Here is a 14,893-nt window from a genome sequence, read left to right as displayed (position 1 = left end):
CTTGGTTAGTTAAGAGTAATTTGCTTATTTTTAATTTGTTTTTTAAATATTAACTATCTCGTGATTGTTATGTATATGGGAAATGTTACTAAGAAGACTTTTTGTCTACATATGAATGAAATCGTAACTGATTCGCTTCTATTTTTGCTGTAATCGGGTGAAAAAATATCTGTCTTATTTAAACCAGTTTTACAAAATTACGAAGACAAATAAACAGGTAGCGTGATCATGAAACATGGCAGACCAAGAAAATGTCACGTCCGACTTGCAATGGTTCAAAAACACGTCCAGGTTCAATGAATGTCGTCGCCTTTTAGTCACTCTTTCAAATTCACACATTTCTTATCGGTTCTTTACATTTTTACATGATATGTGTGTTCAAATTTGAATTCTAATTCGATTTTGGTTTTATAATTGAGGTTTGCTTGAGCCAAATGAAAAGTTCGTTATATATTCCAACGACTGTTTACCGGTTTAGTCAAAGTTACTAAACAAAAGAAGAGATTATGGTGGGATTTTGTCATTTTGAAACGATAAATTAAATTAACAATGCATAACACAGAGTAGGCATGCCAACTGTTGAAATGTTTAGTTGGAATATGCTGTATGGATACTGATCATCAGTGATCACTATCTCCTTTTAGTTAATTAATGTATCATCAAAATATCTCAAATAAATTTTAAAACGTCCCAACTCACGTCAGAAACTGTGTTACGTGTGCACCAGTTCACCATCACTGTTATTAAAAGCATCAAATTGATTGCAAGTTTAACATAAAGAAGGTATAGCTAATAAAGGGATGGGCCTTGTCTTAGGGCTCTGCTAAAAGTAAATAAATTTATGATATACTCTATATGACTCCTACTCCACTGCTTCATTTTATCCCAGAGTAAATATAGTGACCTAGTATCAAATTGAACTTTCCATTCTTTCCAGGGTTTTTTGACACGGCTGTTATCTGTCAATAGGAGCGCGCATCTTATAGTATATTTGAATCAATCAAACAATGGAAGAAAAAACTTGTTAAAACAACCAGGAACCAGGACAAACCGAGTTAGAGTCTAAGGAGTAAGGACACCTTCATTAGTAATAAATAGAAGAGTTTATTGGAAATTAAATACTGTAATAACTTAATAAAATATGAGTCATTAAAAAATGATTAAAATCATCTTATAAAATTTTAATTGTTTATATCAATTTTATATAGACGAGAAACTATGGTATCGACTTTAGTGATGTTGATGCTGTTAGAGATCTATTTATAAACTATATATATAAGTCTTAGTCTACCAGAGCATTTTAAAATATGGTTGTTTTTCAGAGTATAAATATCCTTCCAGTTTTCAGTGCTTTTTTTCTAAAACAAAAAGTTATGATTTTCCTGAATTCACTGAAATCCCCGGATGATTCCTCCGTTTCTATTATGTGATGCAAGATGCTACAACATCTGAGAATATATTCGTTTAACACAAGCGTCTTAATTTTACATAGTTTTCTTCTCTTTTACATAATAGTACTTCTCACATATTTAACACATTTTAAAACGACTCTTACGTGAAGTATTAAGCAGAAGATGGAAAGTACTCTAATTTACCCCATTTACAAAAAATTTATTCTCATTACCCTATCTATTTTCTAACTAACCCTCTCTTTTCTTCTTTCCCTCCTTGCCCTTTTTTTTTTATTTTTTTTTCATATGTTGCAGGATCCACATAACTTTTTATTTTTCTTTAACTTTTTTTTTTCAAGTGGATCCCACCTCAGTCTTCTGTAACGAGGAGGGCTTTTTCTTTCAGATTTTTTTCCCAGATTTTTTTTTAATTTTTTAAAAGAACTATTAATGATTAACATTACTAAAATTATGAAAACAAAATTAAAAATTTAGATTTATCTTAAAATATATTTTTTAAAATAATTAAATAACAAAATAAATTATTTCAATACTATTTCAATAAATAAACAATTAATTTCAAAATAAATTTAAGAAAATATTTATATAATTATTTTCCTAAACGAAATTTTTCGCTTTTATTTAAAATTTATCAAATTTAAAATAAGACATTTCACATTTTAATCAACATCTAATTTCAAAATATTTATATAATTATTTCAATAATATTTCACAAATACAAATTTAATAAAATGTGTATATTAATAATATGCTAATCAAAAATTTCAAACATAATTTAATAAGATATTTATATTAATTTAGGTTATAAAAATATTTTCAAAATTATAAATTCAATAGATCATATATTTCAATAGTATTTTAATCAATAATTAATTTCAAAAATATTTTTAAGAAACTGTGTATATAAATTATTTTCCTTAATTAAAGTTTTTATCTCTTTTATATAGCCTTAAAATTTAAAATAAGATATTTAATATATTTTATTATTTTATATTTATAATTGAATTTAACAATCTGTATAACTTATAAATAATATTCTCTTTATTTCATAAAAAGTAAGACACTTTTTCTTATGTAAAGATTATCATTTAAGAATCCTAATTTAGTTATATCTATTTTGAATTTAATATTAATATAAATATGCTTTGATATTCGTCTTAAAAACTTTTGATTAAATAGATTTATTTATTAAGAACATGAATGCATTTAAATCATTTTTAATATGTAAAAATATCAAAATTGCATTTTTCATTAAACGGAAAAGGACATATATTCTTTATATAAATTAAAGATTTTATATTATATTTTATTTATATAAATATGTATTGTCGATTACTAGCACTACTATAACTACCTTAAACTACCTTGGATTACCTTGTACTACTATGTATATACATATTTCTAAGAACTTTATATTTTCGGCTTATTATATATTTTTAAAAGATATAACTTATGTATTTTGAAATTATATGTCTAAATTTGTGTTTAGATATCAAATTAGTTATGAAATCTTTAATATTTCTTAAGTGGTTAGAAAACTTATCTTTTTCACAAAAAAACTTCCTTATACTTCAATGCATAATGTCTTGATGGTGAAGTTATAATAAGGTGAATCACACAAATTATATATTTTAAAAAATTTTGTTTCTACGAAAGTGTTATATACAAACCAAAACTGTTTAAATGCATCGGTTTTACTAGAAATATTTTATTTTTCACGTGGTATTACTAATAAATGTTAAAATTTGCAAAAGTATTACTACGAACAAGATAGTATTACTACTACATTGAGTACTACTAAGTGTAAATATATTATTTTAATATTTTTCAAATTTATGTTAAATATATTTTATACATTTTAAATATGGTTTACATGTCTTAAATGTCTTATTTATCTTCGTATATAGCATACTCACATTTTAAATTAATGAAGTTTTTAATAGTTTTTTAAGATATGTTTTAAGTCTAAGAATTTTTTTTTAATAGTTTTCTTAATAATCATACCTAAAAATTAGTTTAAAACATGTGCTACTTCACCTTTTGTTTAAAGTTTGACATTTTTTTCAGTAGTCCAAATTTTTTTTGTATATAGTAATACCTAGTATTCTATTAGTCCTAACCTGTTTCAATCTTGTAAAAATTTATGAAACCCAAATATTTAAATTTTACACATTCAAAATACTAAAATTTTAAGAATACAAATAATAAAAAAAAACATAACAAAACCGCCATTGCCCACAATGCACATGACTTGTCTTGAACCAAAAAAAAAACTTCAAGACTTGGTCCGAGTAAAACCATCACTAACGCATTCTCTACGACATCCACTCGAAACTACTTATGCATAGAGTTCCACCTAGACAATGTAACATACAAGCCAAGGAACATGATTAATAATTGAATACGGAACATATCCAAGATCCAACACCTTCAGCTAATGTATCACCACTAAAGCCAAGATCAGAAGAAATGCTTTCAAGGAACAACTCTGCAACAGGAAGAAAGAATCTATTGTTGAATATATAGTAACAACACGCTCCTCGCAAAGCACGCTGGTCGCCACCCGGCAAAGCCTCTTTGATCCTCATGTTTGCTTTCGTCTCAGAACTTATATGCTTAGTAATTTCACCACTTCACCGAAAATGCTCCCTGCTTTTCCTATGCCTTGAAGCCTGAAACAAAACAAAATATAGAGCGCTGGTTTTGTTGTTCTGTAGGCAAACTTTCTTCTTACATTAGATGCTTATGTTCCCTATTGTTGTGTCTCTCTTAATACTAATACCAATCAATCTTGCTAAACTAATTGTCCGACTCAATGGGTGTAAAAGTTTGGATCTTCCTCTGGTGAAATGTGGGTAAGCGCTCTCTGATTCACACAGTCACAAAATTAAGGAAATTCATCAAACTAAATCAACTGTGTTTCGATTGACCTTGGGGGGTTTCGATTGTGGAACTACTCGACGGATTAGAAAAGAAGGAATTTGTTCCGTTCAAGCACGAGAAAGGATACGAGGTCTTCCACTGCACTTGCCTCCTTAGCTATCTTCTTGAATCGAAGACTCTCGTGGCTCAACATTAACAACGCCGCCACGAAATTCTCTGCTGCCGATGACGACGAACGACTCTCTGTTGTCGACTCCGTCCTCTCCTCTGTTAGCTTCCCCACGAGAATTGCGACTGCGCTCACATCAAGCATAGCCGTTTGTCCTCGGTACAACAATCTAAGGTTACAAATGATTAAAAGTGCTTAGCTTACCAATTCACTGGATATGACCAACGAGAATGCTCCATAACCATTTTTAGCCTGAAGAACTTTAATTAATTCGTTGGTTTCAAAGATAAAATTGTAGGAAGATGCCTCTGATAGGAGGAAGAACGGGAGTTGTGGTGATACGATTGAGTCGTTCCGTCGTCGGAATAGAGCCTGAATTAAAACAGAGTTATGGAACTGAGCGATTTTTTCTGTTGAAGAGAAAACGAAAGCTCAGAAAAAAAAGAGATTAAAATCTCCAAAAAAATCGTGAAAGAATGATGGAAAGATCCGTATGTTCTAAGTTTGGATTTGGATAATCCGATTGAACCATGGTTGGGTTTGTAATTATGCAAATTCATTAAGTCCTTAGATGTCTTTTACACGTTTTCTGGTTTAAAAAATATTCAAAAAGAAAATCCTTTTAAAACTGGGGCATACTAGAGTTTTTAAGCAAGGTACTAGGGCATTTTAGAATAAAGTCCGCAGAAGATGGACAAACAATAAGAGGGTCCTTGCGGCAAACATCAATACCAATTGCTTCAGCTACATCTGGCTTATCATCTCCCATTGCTCCTACGTCAACTTTCCAGTCGAACCTTTTCACTAGGTTGGCCAATGTGACTTCCACCAAAAAGCTACTACATATCCACTTCCACGACATATTCTTCTCCCTGAACCAAATGGAATAAACTTGAGATTCTGTCCTTGAAAATCTGCAACCATATCTAAATGCTTATCTGGCCTAAACTCATCTGCATCTTGTCCCCAAGCTGACACGTCTCTTTGGATTGCCCATATATTGATTAACCCCTGTGTTCCAAATACACATTTTATCTTAAAAAATATGTATTGTCATTAGGGTTTGATCTTAATCATAAGATGTAAAGATTTACTTGTGTTCCTGCAGCTATGTCATATCCATGTACTTTAACATCTTCACTCAATTGCCGGGGAGCTAATGGTACCCCGGGATGTAGTCGAAGCGCCTCCTTAATCACAAGATTTAAATAATTCATCTTCTCAGTTTCTTGCTCCCTTACATATAACTTATGTGTTGAAACAGAACAAATCTCTTTTTTTTTTAGCTTCTCAGCTTCTCAGCTTCTCAGCTTGAGTTTCTTTGAACACTCCGGATGTCTTATAAGCTCTGTCATTGTCCACTCTAATAGTGCGAAAGTTGTTGGCGCTGCCCCGAACAACATATCCTCCAAAAAAAAATAAAGATAAGAAAAACTAAAATCATAGAACTTCCTAATCATTAAAAATGACTAGTAGAGTTTTTTTCTTCTTGAAAAAATAGGTTAAAAATGCTTTACCAAGAGGACGAATTTTAAGTCCCTTCTCTCAAACTCAAATGATGTCGTCTCATCTCTCTGAACAGATAGCAACATATGTACAAAATCTGATCTCTCTTCATCTGCATTTTCATGATCTTGTACTGCTTTTTCAAGAAAACCATCAAGCTGAATGAATTGTATAAGTATCATGTGTTACAATAATCTGTGGAGATGAAAGTAGTTGGATTTGTTGTATCGCAAATCGCCTCTCTGTCGCCTCTGCTTTTTTTTTTCGGGTTCGAGATACAATGAGGTTGGGTCACGTGTTTTTCTCTCCCCTAACGAGGGACAACACAAAAATGGACCAATCAAAGTATGCCAGCATGATAAGGACTTCGGTATTTTAATCCTTAATTAAGGATCATCCTTAACTAAGGATCATCCTTAACTTTGCCCTCCTCTTTTAATATTTCTTTAATCAAAAAGCATTAAGAATTTTTTCTAAGGATTACCTGATTTATACCGCTGTACATGCTCTTTTTTTTTTGGTGAATACAAGGGAGGAAAACCTCCCAAGTTTAATTTATTTCAAAAAAAAAAAAAAAAAAAAACGTACTACTCGACCACATGCCTCAACTTAGGCGGGCCTGAACCATCCTCAATCAACAAGAGACTAACTTCTATTGGAACAACATCAAAAATATGAAATCCTAACGCTAGAGAAAAAGCATAAGTAGCCAAGCCATCTGCAAGACCATTAGCTTCTCTGTAGACGTGTTTAAAGCGGACTATCCAGTCCCTAGAGATAAAGCCATAGCACAATCGTACTAGGAAGGACAAAAGATGCGTCTCCGCAATCCCTGTCCGAAAGAAACCAACCACCACAGCAGAGTCCACTTCTACCTCCACACACCTCACTCCTTTTTGCCAAGCAATCAACAGACCATAGTAGACACCCCAAAGCTCAGCCAAAAGTGCAGAGCAACGCCCGATATTCAGACCAAAACCACATAGCCAACTACCATTCTCATCTCTCAACACACCGCCAGCCGTAGCAAGCCCCGAATTCCCACGCGAAGCCCCATCCGTATTCACCTTAAACCATCCTGTTGGCGGCTTCTCCCACTTAATCCACCTCTCTACTCTCGTTATCCTCACCGCTTCTTTCTTCGCACTGCACATGTTGATTTCCTTGGCCTGTTCTTTAACAAACTGCACTCGGTCCCTACACAGTCGCTTCACCCCAAAGAAGTTCCCACACCGCCACTTCCAAGCCCACCAAATTGCTACTGCAAAAAGAACTACCCAAGGACCCGTCTCAGTTTTAACCTCCGAGCTGGAAAGGTTATCATAAGTCCATTCAAACAGAGACTGCAGAAAGAAACTTTGCCTCTTAACCCTCGGTATAATACGGTCCCATATACCTTGCATAGCTGGACAATCCCTAAGAACATGTATTATCGACTCCACGCCCCCTCTACACACTTGGCAGACATTAGAAACCCCAATATGCCTTCGAAATCTCTCCTCATTTGTCATGATAGCTTGCTGAGAAACCAGCCACAAGAAAACGCGTATCCTCTCCGGTACTTTCAGCCTCCATATATAGTTATAAAACTATTCCATATCCCGTGTAAGGACATTTTCTCTTGTTAACAGTGCATAAGCTGATGCAACTGAGAAACTACCATCCCGAGTTTCTCCCCAATATCAAGTCACATGCTCTTAGTGGCTGATTTTTTTGGGTATCAATTTACCCGGTCAACAAATAGTTGAGGAATAAAAACAATAGCTCAGTATTTAAATCGAATAAATTAAGAATTAAATGCCCATTTTAAATCGGATCAGGCCTAGTTTTAATTGTATTGTCTCTAATATAAAAGAAGATACGATTTCGTAATGTCCACACACCTTTAAGTGGATTACATTTAGGCCCATTAGTTTGGGATATTTAAACGAAACCCAACAGGACTTGTGTCTGTGTCTGTTTAGGTTTTTAGATAGAGGATCGATGTGGTGGGGGGAGGAAGCGGCGAAGGGTGCTAAAATAGCAGTGTGGTGGGATATGAAGGAGTGTCCGATTCCGGAGGGTTACGATGCTGGTCGGATCCGACCGAGTTTAGAAGCGGCGTTCAAGGAACGAGGCTACTCTGGTCCAGTGTCATCCATCACTGCATACGGGGACCAAACACAAACCCCTGTTCACATCCTGCAAGGGCTCTTATCCACTGGAGTGTCTGTAGCACACACCAGATCCGGTTTGTTTTTTTTTTGCCATATATATATTTGGGAACTTTATATAAATAGCAATAATATGTTGAATTAAATAATACCTTTGTAAAACAGAAAGCACGAACTACATCTTGTATCGGGATATAGTGGAATGGCGAGGTCAGAATCCTCCCCCTGCTACAATGATGATCATATCCAATCAGGTGGGAGGTGACTTGTCTTGGGATCTGGCCCGGCTACAACAACGGTCGCAATACAACCTGTTTCTAGCTTATTCGAAGGCGCCTTGCGTACTCTCAGTCCTGTCAACTTCTTCAAGGTGGTTATGGGAAAAATTACTAGGGGATAATAATAATAATAGAATTGAGACCAGAAGCGTTCAGTATAAATTATCTGCCATGATACTTTGTTGTTGCAAATCGTGCAATTTCGATTGCCAAAGCCCTGAGAAATTCAGGAAGCATCTCTCGAGTTATAAGCATGCACGGCAAGTAAGCATCATTTCTATCTCTCTCTCTATATATACATACATTGTTTGTTTCACTTTTCCTCCACTCTCTGTCAAGCAGGAGTCTGTCTACCCCACGTACAAAGAAGTTAACCGTGTTACGGAGACGTGGGGAAGGAACTACGCTGCAGCGCCTGAATATGCGACAGCTAAAATACTGGTGTGGTGGAACATGTTTGACTGTCCTATCCCTGAGGGATATGATGCTCGTCGGGTCCGTCCGAGTTTAGAAGAGGCATTTAAGAAACTAGGCTACTCTGGTCCCGTCTCCATCACTGCCTATGGCGACTTAAACCACACCCCTGAGCACCTCCTCCGAGGGCTCTCTTCCACTGGAGTCAGTCTTGCACATACCATTCTCGGTAAGTCCTCCTCCTCCTCCATCTGGTGTGGCTGTTTTTAAAAAAAAAAATAATTTCATCTATTAACTGATATGCTTTTTTTTTTTTTATATTGAAAACAGATGTCACGTACAAGCGCATGTATTCAGATTTGCTGGATGGGCAAAAGTCTAATCCTACTCCGACTAATATTATGGTCATATCTGATACAGATACACATCAGGCCTTCTCAACTCCCCTTGTCCGCCTAGTACAAAAGCAGAAACACAACCTTTTTCTGGCTTATTCATCTAGGCCTTGCAAAATGTTTGTCCTGCTCCCTTCTGCCGAGTGGCTCTGGCATAGCTTACTTGAAGGTGATTAGATTGTTTCTCCTCTCGTCTTATCATCCAGTAATACTACTGTTTGATAACTAATTATATGTCGTCTCTGAGCTTTATTTTTTTTTATTTTTTTTCCACAGTTTCAGAGAAAAGAAAACACGTTCTTCAGAAATGCACTAGTGAAAGTGAAAGTGATAGGGGTGGTGAATCAAGCGCAATGTTGTATTGCAAAGTGTGCTGTGGTGGCCAAGGTCCTGATTACAAAAGCCTTGACTATTTAAGGACGCATCTCTCTAGTGAAGAACATGCACAAGAAGTAAGTATCCTCTCTCTCTCCCTCCCTCCCTCTTGTTCACTCAACAACCTTTTTAACTTTTTCCCGCTTGCAGGAGTATAGTATTACTGCGTTTGTTCAGTTAAAAACGAAGAATAGGAATCTATCTCTCTTAGCCCAGTACGATCGAGAGCATCGACAGCAATGGCGACAGGCAAGTTTTTCTTGGTGATTAGTTTTTTTCAGAGAATTGTATACATGCTATTTCTCATAGAAAGCAGCAGGATGATGAAACATTTATTATATTATATAAAAACTCTGTAAAGGGAGTTTTATGAACCAATATAACTCAACTGACATGTTTGTAGGTAAAAAAATCTAAAAACATCAAACGTATCAGGAAAGCATTCCGGACGGGTTTTCTTCTTCTTGATAATCATTTACGTCGACTTAGAGCTCGAAAATCTCAATCCTGCAGACGTCGTGGCTCTCGACGTAGAGCTCAAAAATCTCCAACCGTCTGGTGAAATCGTTACCAGGTAGAAGCTCTTATTCTTCGTTTCTAGTGTATGTTTCAATTTCAAGCAGTATTTATTTTTCATTTCGTTTTGCTTTGTTTAAAACTGTCTTATTATTCACTCATGTAATGTTATTAGTAATTTTAATTCAAACACTGTTTTTCAAATTTACTGAATGTCATTATATTAACTTACTGTTTAGTAGTATAATGTGTTCATTGCAATTTAATCATTGGTCGGGTTTAAATTAATATGCAGTTACTTAACTCAGGACGGAACTATTCTAGTATTTCTCAACCATTCTAGTATTTTCTTTCTTCCTTTTATGCTGTACTAAAATCCTTGAAGAAAATTAGATTGTGATCAAAGATGTTCGATATATATAGTAGTATAATGTGTTCATTGCAATTTAATCATTGGTCGGGTTTAAATTAATATACAGTTACTTAACTCAGGACGGAACTATTCTAGTATTTCTCAACCATTCTAGTATTTTCTTTCTTCCTTTTATGCTGTACTAAAATCCTTGAAGAAAATTAGATTGTGATCAAAGATGTTCGATATATATTTGAAAATTTCTGATGATATGTTGCTTTTTTTTTCTGGTCAGAGTTTTTGCATTGCGCTGTAAATGAATTTTTAGTTTTCATGTAATGTATTATCACAAACGATGAGTTGGTAAGATCTGTAACAATTGTACTTTGTGTATTCATAAAATACTAAAACACCTGCCGAAAAAGAAACAATACTAAGCGTTAACTTTCTAATTTGAGCACCATGGAGCTGCTGCCTAACTTGGACAACGTTTGAGAATATATTGATTTGACACAAGCTGTCTTTTACCTAGTTTTCTCACTCTTTTTTTTTCCTTTTTCTACAAAAAGTTTACTTACACTTTTTAGTCTATTTAACATATTTCGCGCATAAAACGACTTTTAAAGAAATATTAAACAGAAGATGGACAAACAATAAGAGGGTCCTTGCGACAAACATCAATACCAATAGCTTCAGCTATATCGGGCTTCTCATCTCCCATTGCTCCTACGTCAACTTTCCAGTCGAACCGTTACACTAGGTTGGCCAATGTGACTTCCACCAAGGCTACTACATATCCACTTCCAGGACATTGCCTTCTCCCTGATCCAAATGGAATAAACTTTAGATTTTGTCCTTGAAAATCTACAACCGTATCTAAATGCCTCCCTGGCCTTAACTCTTCTGCATCTTGTCCCCAAGCTGAAACGTCTCTTTGGATTGCCCATATATTGATTAACACCTGTGTTCCAAATACACATTTTATCTTAAAAATATATTTATTGTCATAAGGGATTTGATCTTAATATATGATGTAAAGACATTACTTGTGTTCCTGCAGCTATGTCGTATCCATGTACTTTAACATCTTCACTCAATTGTCGGGGAGCTATTGGAACCCCGGGATGTAGTCGAAGCGCCTCCTTGATTACAAGATTTAAGTAACTCATCTTCTCAGCTTCTTGCTCCGTTACATATAAGTTATGGGTTGAAACAAAATGAATTTCATCTTTGAGTTTCTTCATACACTCTGGATGTCTCATAAGCTCTGTCATTGTCCACTCTAATAATGCGAAAGTTGTTGTCGCTGCCCCAAACAACATATCCTCCAAAAAAAAACAAGAAAGCAAAAACTATAAAATTATATCCATTCTAGTAATTAATATTGATTAGTACTGGCCTTCTGACCTAGAACTTCCTAATCATTCAAAAAATGATTTACCTCTTTGTATACTTCCTCCACTTTCTTATCCAAACCTGGTATTTTTTCTACCCACGCCAGCTTGGGAATGAAATCTCCAAGAGGGAAAGTACCCACGAGCTCCATGAATTTTCTCACAACGTTCTGGGAAATATATTCACCTCCCTCAGTGCTATATTTTTTCCCCAAGACGACTCTGGTTATAAAATCGTTTGACAAATTAATGAAGAGCTTGCTTAGGTTTACTGGTGAATAAGAAGAACTCGCTTTCTCAAGCTTCCCCATTAAGACGTTGATCTCCTCTGCTCTTATATCCTCGAAGGATCGAATGGTTTTGTTGGTAAGGAGATTCATGACGCAAATACTCTGCATGCAACCCACGCAGTTGAAGATAAATTAGCTACCGGAGATGATCTCTATTTAATTTGGTTGCATCTCAAAAATAATTATTTTATTAAATTATTAATGCATGTCGTGTGTGTGGACATAAAATTTTATTGCAAATGTTTTATAAACTTAAATTATTATTTTACCCTGTCCATACACAAACTTTTCTATCTCGTGTAAGGCAAGCAACATGTGATTACATACAGTGTAAAATGTATTTAGCTAGCTAAAATAAACGTTTGCTGCAAAAAATAATATTTCAGACAACAAAGCTACTCCTCGAAAATATTACGTTACCGAAATATTTCTGTTTAATTATTCGAAGTTATTTTAAATGCTTTTTACTCTTCTAACTCCTGAAATAACATCTAAGGATGAGTTCGATAATATTGTAGACATTAGTCATCTAAATTTGGGAACATGTCAATACCAAAATTGAGATAGATTATATCAAATAAATTCGTTACAAACCTAAATATAAAGAACACAAAAACAGCCTTTTGATTAGTGAAAATATTACCTTCATCTGCCTCCAATATTCTCCGTAGGGGGAAAAGGCTGGCTATTTCTGTCCCTTTAATAAGTTTTTCGACCGTTTTTGTTTTCGGGTGATTGGAAAATTTTAGATCGTGTGTTTTCATGACGTCATAAACTACGTCATCGGAAGAGACTACGAGCGCAGGGACGCAACCAAAGTGAAGGAGCATGAGTGGCCCATAGCGAAGGCTAAGGGAATGGAGAGAGCGGTGCGGGTGGAGGCTGAGCTAGTGGAGGTTTCCGATCGTCGCCATGGAGACGGTGGTAGGTTAAGTTTGGTGGTGGTGGTTTTTGTGAAGAGTGGTTTAAGGAAGAGAAAAGCTAAGAAGATGGCCAAACAAACAGAGATCAACATCATTTCCATTGTGAAGAGTGAGTGGTTTAAGGAACATAAAATCTTTGTGTTTGTGTTGTTATTATATACTTGAACATTTTCTTAGTTTATTGTTTTCTGACACACGTTGGATCCCACTGTATACTATTTAACAAAACTTGAGTGGTGCAATAATAATACTTTGTATTCATCATTATCACAATATCTCAAACATATTTTAATACGTCCCCAAATCACGCTAGAGACTTTGTTTTCCTCCAACTAATTCACCATGACTACTATTAAAAACAGAAAATATATTTCCCATCCGTAGAGGACTTATTATTGGGTTCACCTCCTGGTGTAAAACTAAAGGTTTCTAACCAATATGATTGTGTTATTCATATTTCATATCTTAAAAAAATGAAATAAAATATTGTCAAATTATATTATGTTTTTAAAATTGAAAATTAAAAAGAAACAAATAAAAAATAGTAGTAATTACAAAAAAAAATATTTTTAACATCGTCAGCAAAACATTAAACCCTAAATACTAATCACTAAACCCTAAACCCTAAACCCTTGGGTAAACCCTAAACTCTAGGATAAATCCTAAACTCTAAATCAAAATCACTAAACACTAAAACATTCAAGAGTTTAGGGTTTAAGATTTAGGGTTTAGGGTGTTAGTGTTTTTGTATTTAGAGTTTAGGATTTATCCAAGGGTTTACGGTTTACCCAAGGGTTTAGGGTTTAGAATTTAGGGTTTAGGGATTAGGATTTAGGGTTTAGTGTTTTGCTGACGATGTTAAAAATATTTTTTTAAAATTCTTTTTTCTGTAACTACTATTTTTTTTACTTTTTTTTATTTTAAGAACATAATATAACTTGACAATATTTTGTTTTTTTTTTTTTAAAAATATCGAGTTTGAAATAATGAAATTCTATTGGATCACCCTAAGGGTGAACCCAATAATAACTCTTCGTAGACGTGCAAGTTGAACATAATCGATCTCACAGACGAGGAGTTTGGAGGGAGGTTCTATTTAGATGCCAACCACCTACCGCCATGTTCGCAGACTGGTCAGAACTCTTGTCATGGATCAGAGCTGCATCAATGGTGCACAACCAAATATCTATCCCTGCAGCAATGGTGTTCTTCGGCATTGACAAAGAGCTTCGGAATATCATCTCAGCTAAGAGGCATAGGAAACATTTCGATTCATTCATGGCCATGTGGCTTAGATAGGTTAATCATGATCCATCTTGTTTTTGTTTTTGTTTTTGTTTTTTTTTTAATTTTGCCAAGATGGCTCAAACTAAAGATTTTCTTGTAAAATCTTCTATTCATCTATGATATTTACAGTTTAGCAAAAAAAAAAAAGAAAAAAAAGACATCTATCTCACCAAGTCATTCATTACATTTCCATCTAACCGGACTATAGAGGCTGTGAGTTGTAAGAATTGTATATTGACTCTCGTAATGACAAAGCTTATACATGTACAACTTAAATAGGAAGATAACAATATACACGTTACACCTACTTCACAATTATATTTTATATCTTCATGATTCTCTATATTTTGTGTTGTGGGAAACTAAGAATTGATCTCAAAACCCAAGAAAAAACTGATTCATATTGGACTTGACACAACACAAGCCCATTATTCATTCTAATTTTGATCCAACAACATAATTTGATTTGTCCACAACTTCTTAGAGCCTCTAGTTTAGGTAGAGTCTTTCTTCATACTAAAACACTCCGCTTCTTTTCTTTCTTCT

The 14,893-nt window shown here is 34.4% G+C and overlaps 2 protein-coding genes and 1 long non-coding RNA gene across 4 annotated transcripts; 1 reads left to right on the top strand and 2 right to left on the bottom strand.

Annotated features, from left to right (window-relative positions):
- Positions 1-3,533: 3,533 nt before the first annotated feature.
- LOC111207703 lies at positions 3,534-6,495 on the bottom strand. The gene is made up of 2 exons (XR_002659935.2): positions 4,669-6,495; positions 3,534-4,589 (listed from the first exon to the last, which is right to left on the bottom strand). It is a non-coding gene; the product is annotated as an uncharacterized LOC111207703 (long non-coding RNA).
- Positions 6,496-7,903: 1,408 nt separating this feature from the next.
- On the top strand, positions 7,904-10,305 carry LOC106348489. The gene is made up of 7 exons (XM_013788239.3): positions 7,904-8,200; positions 8,289-8,665; positions 8,744-9,044; positions 9,146-9,379; positions 9,487-9,662; positions 9,736-9,834; positions 9,989-10,305. Exons 1-7 carry the CDS (start codon positions 7,954-7,956, stop codon positions 10,145-10,147), a joined length of 1,593 nt encoding a protein of 530 aa, XP_013643693.1. The 5' UTR covers positions 7,904-7,953; the 3' UTR covers positions 10,148-10,305.
- Positions 10,306-10,955: 650 nt separating this feature from the next.
- LOC106350626 (cytochrome P450 71A14-like) lies at positions 10,956-13,386 on the bottom strand. Of its 2 annotated transcripts, XM_048761968.1 has the most exons (5): positions 12,781-13,386; positions 11,895-12,239; positions 11,500-11,778; positions 11,353-11,414; positions 10,956-11,275 (listed from the first exon to the last, which is right to left on the bottom strand). In XM_048761968.1, exons 1-5 carry the CDS (start codon positions 12,784-12,786, stop codon positions 11,185-11,187), a joined length of 783 nt encoding a protein of 260 aa, XP_048617925.1. In that variant the 5' UTR covers positions 12,787-13,386; the 3' UTR covers positions 10,956-11,184. The 2 variants fall into 2 exon arrangements, with proteins under 2 accessions (XP_048617925.1, XP_048617924.1); XM_048761967.1 differs by having other exon boundaries at positions 10,956-11,414; positions 12,781-13,352.
- Positions 13,387-14,893: the final 1,507 nt, after the last annotated feature.

Source organism: Brassica napus, chromosome C7 (assembly GCF_020379485.1).
Source record: "Brassica napus cultivar Da-Ae chromosome C7, Da-Ae, whole genome shotgun sequence".
Lineage (NCBI taxonomy): Eukaryota > Viridiplantae > Streptophyta > Magnoliopsida > Brassicales > Brassicaceae > Brassica > Brassica napus.
The sequence above is the reverse complement of the archived record's forward strand: the minus strand, read 5'-3'. Positions and strand labels throughout refer to the sequence as shown.

Excerpts from the sequence above, each read along its gene's own strand:
- LOC106348489 (XM_013788239.3), top strand. The coding sequence starts at position 7,954 with ATGTGGTGGGGGGAGGAAGCGGCGAAGGGTGCTAAAATAGCAGTGTGG. Across the intron at positions 8,666-8,743 it reads GTTATAAGCATGCACGGCAA|GAGTCTGTCTACCCCACGTA; the intron begins GTAAGCATCATT and ends TCTGTCAAGCAG. Across the intron at positions 9,835-9,988 it reads ATCGACAGCAATGGCGACAG|GTAAAAAAATCTAAAAACAT; the intron begins GCAAGTTTTTCT and ends ACATGTTTGTAG.
- LOC106350626 (XM_048761967.1), bottom strand. Across the intron at positions 11,779-11,894 it reads TGGAGGAAGTATACAAAGAG|GATATGTTGTTTGGGGCAGC; the intron begins GTAAATCATTTT and ends TTTTTTTTGGAG. Across the intron at positions 11,415-11,499 it reads ACATAGCTGCAGGAACACAA|GTGTTAATCAATATATGGGC; the intron begins GTAATGTCTTTA and ends TTTGGAACACAG.